The sequence below is a fragment of the Gavialis gangeticus genome, unplaced genomic scaffold (genome assembly GCF_001723915.1).
Source record: "Gavialis gangeticus isolate Ggan-Ray unplaced genomic scaffold, GavGan_comp1, whole genome shotgun sequence".
Lineage (NCBI taxonomy): Eukaryota > Metazoa > Chordata > Crocodylia > Gavialidae > Gavialis > Gavialis gangeticus.
The window spans coordinates 23,775,239-23,781,617 of NW_017728992.1; the positions used below are offsets into that span (position 1 = coordinate 23,775,239).

General features: G+C 39.9%; 1 protein-coding gene across 1 annotated transcript in view; it reads right to left on the reverse strand.

The window, feature by feature from the left end:
* Window positions 1–2,776: 2,776 nt before the first annotated feature.
* FAM134B (family with sequence similarity 134 member B) overlaps window positions 2,777–6,379 on the reverse strand; it is a 49,077-nt gene continuing 45,474 nt past the window's right edge. The window contains exon 7 of the mRNA XM_019521398.1: window positions 2,777–4,056. Coding sequence (XP_019376943.1) covers window positions 3,545–4,056 — 512 coding nt within the window. The 3' untranslated portion in view covers window positions 2,777–3,544. The remainder of the gene's footprint in view (window positions 4,057–6,379) is intronic.

The following is a 6,379-nucleotide window of genomic DNA, read 5'->3' on the forward strand; positions in this document are numbered from 1 at the left end:
GTTTAATGACATTTTGTAATTTTCCAGTTTCTGGTACCTGGATAGGCTGTATTTACAGATGGTTACATTGCTTTTTTTTTTTTTTTTTTAATAGTAAAACAAATTTAGAGCAAGGTGCATCTGTTCAGAGTGCTTAGATAAATAGACATATTTGTCTAGAAAAAGTGCAAAATGAACCAAAAGCAAGTAAAATCTGTATTTTTCATATGTTGTTATGTCCTGGTCTTTTGTGTTCAAATATTATTATCTACCCCTCCTCCTCGCAGATTTTCTATATTGTATATATACATGATTACACATATAAAAGCCCGAAGGCTTCTATATCAAAATAGAAATTATTTGAAAGCAGGCTCTTTTGTTCAGGACTTTAACATGTTGTTCAAGAAGCATGATTTGCATAATTAAGGCCTCCAATTCAGCACTCCTTTCTTAGGCTCAGAAAAGTCCAGGAATTTTAATGAGCATGCAGTGCTGAACTACAGTCCATCTACACTTCTAACCAATGGAAAATGTCTTTAGATACATACAGATCCATCTAGATTGTGACTGTTTTGTTTTATGATATATTTATCAAAGCAGATTTATAAAGACGCAAATATTTGTTTTAAAGCTTTTGATTCATTTTCTTGTGCTCCCATGTTTTTTTTTTAATTTTGGAGGGAGGGGTGGGGAGGTTGGTATTTTATTTAATTTGGGAACCCAAAAATTTGGGAGTAAACTTGTTATGAAAGCAGTTGTGGGATCACTGGGAGACTAGAATGCAGGAATTCTTAAATGAAGGCTATTTTGTTGCTGACACTGGAATATAGTAACATTAGCGTTCCTAACATGCATTGCAAATAAACATACTGAGAACAGAATCTTTTAAGAGGAGAGAAGCTGTTCCTTCTTGCACAACAATTCACTTAGTGGTACTGGACTGCTTAGCAAATGTTTTTTTTTCCCCTCAAGCAAGTGCTTCTTGTTTGTGAACATTTTGTGGAAAATCAGGCCATGCTCAAAAGCCTCGATTCTGGCTGTGCTCTAACAGATGCTCACAGGTTAATTAGAAATGAACAAAATATAGACTCATATACTTTTATAAAGCATCTACCAGGATTTAAGAAGAATAATGAATACGTCTTGAACAAACAGTTAAAGGTGATAAATCCACGTTTTGCTTTGCCTTGCTTTCTGTGGGTAACAGAAATTCATTCTACACCAGAACAGGTAGTCAATCAATTTACTTTTCTATCTCGAAACCAGAAAATGGATCATTTACAAAAAGTCTGAGCAACTCCTCCTGCACCTTTTTTTACCCTCAATGTAATTAGCAATTCTTAGAAGAGTGCCCTGTGCTAGATACTTTTGTAACCACAAGTATTCTTCATAAAACAACAATAAAGTGCACACTGTTACAATGCCACCATTGACAGCAAGCTGGTATGCTTCATCGTCCACTTGTTAAAGTCTTGTTAACAACTGCTTTCCTCCAGTCCTCCCGATCCTATTTTTTTCAGGTCTTGTAACTTAGCACTTATAACATCCCATAAGGGAAACACACTGTCTACATATTCTGTAAAGCTTCATCACTGACTTATAACTTGTGCACTTCTTACTATATAGATTGTCTCAAACATGTATTAAGGAAACAAAGTTTTTCATTTCTCTCAAAAACTGAAATGGCTTTTATGCTGATTTCCTGGCCAAAGCTTTTTTTTTTTTTTTTTTTTTTTTTTTTTTTAAAGGGGGAAGCACAGACTGGGAAAATTTATAAAAGAAACCTAATACTTAATACATTGTGAAAGATGTGTGCCATACTTAATTTTCTTAATGATTTCCAGAAATCTGCATTAAATGTGAAGTTATCATTTAAGAAGCTACATTTTGTGGGCTCTACATCCAGCTTTCACTTGTTTTATAATGGGTTTGACAATGAAGGCACAGGCTCACTTTTGTACTGATAAAGGACAGCAAACACAGTCAATAGGCATTACTGACACATAAGCACAAATAACAATACAGTTAGTGTCAAAAGGCTTCAGTAGTTTTCCTTTACCTACATTTTTTGGCAATCTGTCTAGTTCTTTAACACCTCAGAAAGAAAAGCAAATTTAAAACTGTTTTACTGTAAAACATGGGGCTTAATCTAAGTGTAGTCTATTGTGGAAGAAAAGCAAACCTTTCTAAAAGCTGGGGATGTACTTTCTGAGGGTCCTAGATGACAACATCTATCTGTAAAATGCCAGCAAATGTGATATCAGTTAAGATTAGTGGCAACAGCTGACATGGTCCCTCAACCCTGCTAATAGTTTACATCACATTAATAAAACTAGCTTTACTTCCTATCAATCTTTGTTTAAACTGGCATTACCTTTTATATGTGTTTGTAAATAATCCAAAATGTTTAAAATGTCAGTAAGTTATACATTTAACTTCCCAAGCCAGTAATCATGTCTATGTGGAGTTAAACATTACAAATAAATATTTTAACACAAGTTCCTCCTTCATGTACATGCCAAGATGATTCTGCATTTCTTCTGTAAGAGCTGACCTAAATCACTCAATACTTGAAACAACTTTAGGAATAGAGCTCTCTACAGAACTTTTTGCAAGTGATGTCAACTCATGAAAAAAGTTATCTCAAGAAAATAACAGAACCTTGAATGCACGAAGTAACAAGGATAAAGCCTTGCAGTTCATCTTTTCATTGCTTCCCTATTCCAAACTATAATTGTAATAATAATAATAATAATAATAATAATAATAATAATAATAATAATAATAACAACAAGAATAAAAAACTCACCTTGTTCGCTCCTTGTTCAGTTTACATGATAGTCATAATCTCAAATATAACTTTGTTTTCTATGGGCAATGCTGCCCAGTACAAACTGTAGCAGAGAACACAGCACATGGTCAATCTAGTAGCATGCCATTTCATAACTACAAGACTAAACAGCAGAGAACTTGGAAATGTATCAGCCTACCCCAAAAAATAATTTTCAAGTTTTATATAAGCAACACGACTTTAGTTAATTTTGATGGTGTTGCACACATCCTTAAACTACAGTTATGCTGGTTAAAATGTTTGTGAACATCAAATGCACTGCATACATTGATGACTATATGGATTAGAGAGACAGTTAAAAGATTTTGCTCATCTTGTTGCATCCCACTGATAATTCTATTTATCATTAAATGCTTTGCATTTTTGAAAACTATGTGTAAACAAACCAAAGATGGAGGGCATTTGTCTGATGACCCCAAATATAAATTTGGCAAAGTTTGTTTTTGAAGAACAACTGACCTCCAACATTCATCTGTGACCAAACAGTGGATAGATAGTTCATTTCCATGCTACTACATTGAGGCATAACTATCAGGAACATTAAACTATCAGTGTCAGCTGTTATGTATCCAGTTAATTCACTCTGCATAAAGGGAATTATTACAACACATATAAAGTAATAGTTAAAGCTTACAGCTCAGATTTTTCCTTTTTTGCATTTTATTGTTTGTTTTTTGTTTCATTCCTGCTATGTTACTAACTCCAATTTCCAGTTTAATGACCTCCAAGTAGATTTGAAAGGAAGCCTTTAGATTTCTTTTTTCCCTGTGGTTGCCCTTCCTGGCCTTGTGTAAGACCCAGTTCACTCTCAATTTGCTCAAGCTCTGACTGGTCAAGCAGTTCAAAATCATCAGCTTCTTCTGTATCTGTCTCCTCGCTCAGACTGGGGAATGCCTGTAAAGGGGCTTGCTGTGCAGATTGCAACTGGTCTTTGATGGCAGCAGATACTGCAGCTGCAATGACATCGCCGGCAATACCACTCACTAAGTTAAGGGTTTGGTCACTGGTCAAAGGCAAGGAGAAGCCTGCAGCAGATGGTCTCTCTTTACTCTGTTTGGGAGAGTGATCTGCCTTGAAAGGCATTTGTTCCTTTTTTTTCCTTTGCTGAGTAGGCAGGCCAATGCTTGAGTCGTCGTCATCATTCGTTCCTGCACCATTTTCTAGGGAGGGAAATTCTGTAAGATCTCTGGCAAAAGCTTCTTCATGATCACTGGGCCGGTCAAAATCTAGCAAATGTTTAATAGCAAGAAATACAGTCAGCAAACAAAGGAGGAAGAAAGAATACAAATAATTACAAAAGCTTAAGTGAAATAAACTAACTGCCCCACAGTGCTAGGGAAGGAGAGCTTTCTGGCGCTTCTAAAATGTTTCATGGTTTAAAAGACTGGTATTTCAAACCAGTTAATATCAACCTGATACAAAATCTGTCTGCATGTACAGACAAAATGCCCAGTGCTAATCACAAACCATATGCATTGCACGTTAAACCACACACAGCACTTCTAATTTGCAGCACTGGGGCAAAATTTGCTACTGGGATTTCTCAGTAGCAAAGAAATCCCAAAAGAAAAAAGTGGTCCAAGGAATGGCAAAGTGGCGTGTGCTGGGACAAACACGGACACAGGGGAGCAGGCAATCCAGGGCTGCCAGCTCCTTTGTCTCTACGCACCATGGAGCCCTCACACTGAGGCACCCTGTGCCCCAGCCAGCTGCTCCCCAGCTGGCTGGTATGCAGTGTGCCTTGAGACAGGGGAGCAGGCAGCCTTGGGCTGTCTTCTTCTGTCTCCACATGCTGATCCCTGCCTGGTTGGGGCAAGGTGCCGCCTGCTGGCTAGCCCTATGTTGAGGCACACTGTGCCCCAGCCAGTCCACCCTGCAATGTGGAACAGTGAGACAATGCCTCACTCCAAAGCTCAGGGGCAGGGGGGTGCACTGTGGCACAAAGTAGCAGGACAAGTTCGTGCTGCTACTATTTGTGTTGCTGCAAATGCACATCCCTCTTGTGTGGATGCAACCCCTGTGCTGACTCCATGGCATTTTGTTGATGGGGGTGAAAAAAAAAATCTTTAAAATGTCTAAATTGATTTAAAAACACTTTTAAACATTTGTTAAGATTTTTCACTTAACATCAAGGATTTGATAAAACACCTTACAAGATCTCAAAAACAATCTTAATGTGCTGGAACTGCGTAACAGCATCACTTTATAAAAATTATTTACATTAGACATACAGTTTAGGTTGTGCCAACAGATTTTGTACAATCTTTTTTATAGACAAATATTTGACTATTTTATAAAGCGAACTGAAAACAATGTATTCATATTTGAATTATAAATAGTATATTTATCTATTGATGCACAGAGAGCAGAGAATGAAATATAAGAAACTGACTACTGCAGCTTCACCTTTTCAATGGGGTGAAGAGCAAAATACGAAGAGCTATCCTAGAATTAAGAAAAATACATTTTGAATAGAGGTGCACCGATACATGGGTCTGATATTGGATTGGTTACAATATAAAGAAAATTTAACGTATCAGAAACTGGCCAAATCAGGCTGATAATTTGGCTGATAAATGGCCCGTGTATGCGTGCAGGAAAATTCCTTTGCTCTGCACAGCCTGGCAGCATGGAGAGCTGCCTCCAGCTTGTAAGTCTGGTGTGGTGGAATGGAGGGAAGGGACCTGGGGGGGTGCAGATCAAGGCCCCCACAGGGAGGGAGGCATGGGGCTGGGGCAGCAGCTTGTCTGGGGGGTGTGAGGAGGAGGGGGCTGCTCCCAATGCTGCGTGCTGCTCAGCTGGGAGTTGCTGGTTTCATAGTTTCATAGTTGGTAGGGTTGGAAGGGACCTGAGCAGATCGTCAAGTCCGACCCTCTGCCATGGCAGGAAAGAGTACTGGGGTCAAACGACCCCTGCAAGGTGACTGTCTAGCCTTGTCTTAAAGACCCCCAGGATAGGAGCCAGCGCCACTTCTCTTAGAAGCTGGTTCCAGATCCTAGCTGCCCTGACAGTGAAGTAGCATCTCCTGATGTCTAATCTGAATTTACCCTCTGCTAGCTTGCGACGGTTATTTCTAGTCACTCCTGGTAGTGCTTGGGGGAACAGGGACTCCCCCAATGTCTGCTGGTCCCCTCTGACTAGTTTGTAACAGGCCACTAGAGCCTTCTCTTGTGGAGCCTGAACAGGTCCAGGTCCCTCAGCCTCTCCCCGTAGGACCTGCCCTGCTGCCCCCAATCATGCGAGTGGCCCTCCTCTGGACCTTCTCCATGTTGTCCACATCCCTCTTGAAGTAAGGCGCCCAGAATTGGATGCAGTACTCCAGCTGCGGCCTGACCAGTGCCACATAGAGGGGGAGGATCACCTCCTTGGACCTGCTTGAGATGCATCTGTGGATGCATGACAAGGTGCAGTTGACCTTCCTGACTGCATCCCCACACTGCCGGCCCATGTTCATCTTGGCATCAATGACGACTCCAAGATCCTTTTCTGCCTCTGCACCGATGAGAAGGGAGTTGCCCAGCCTGTAGGTATGCTGCTGGTTCTTCCTCC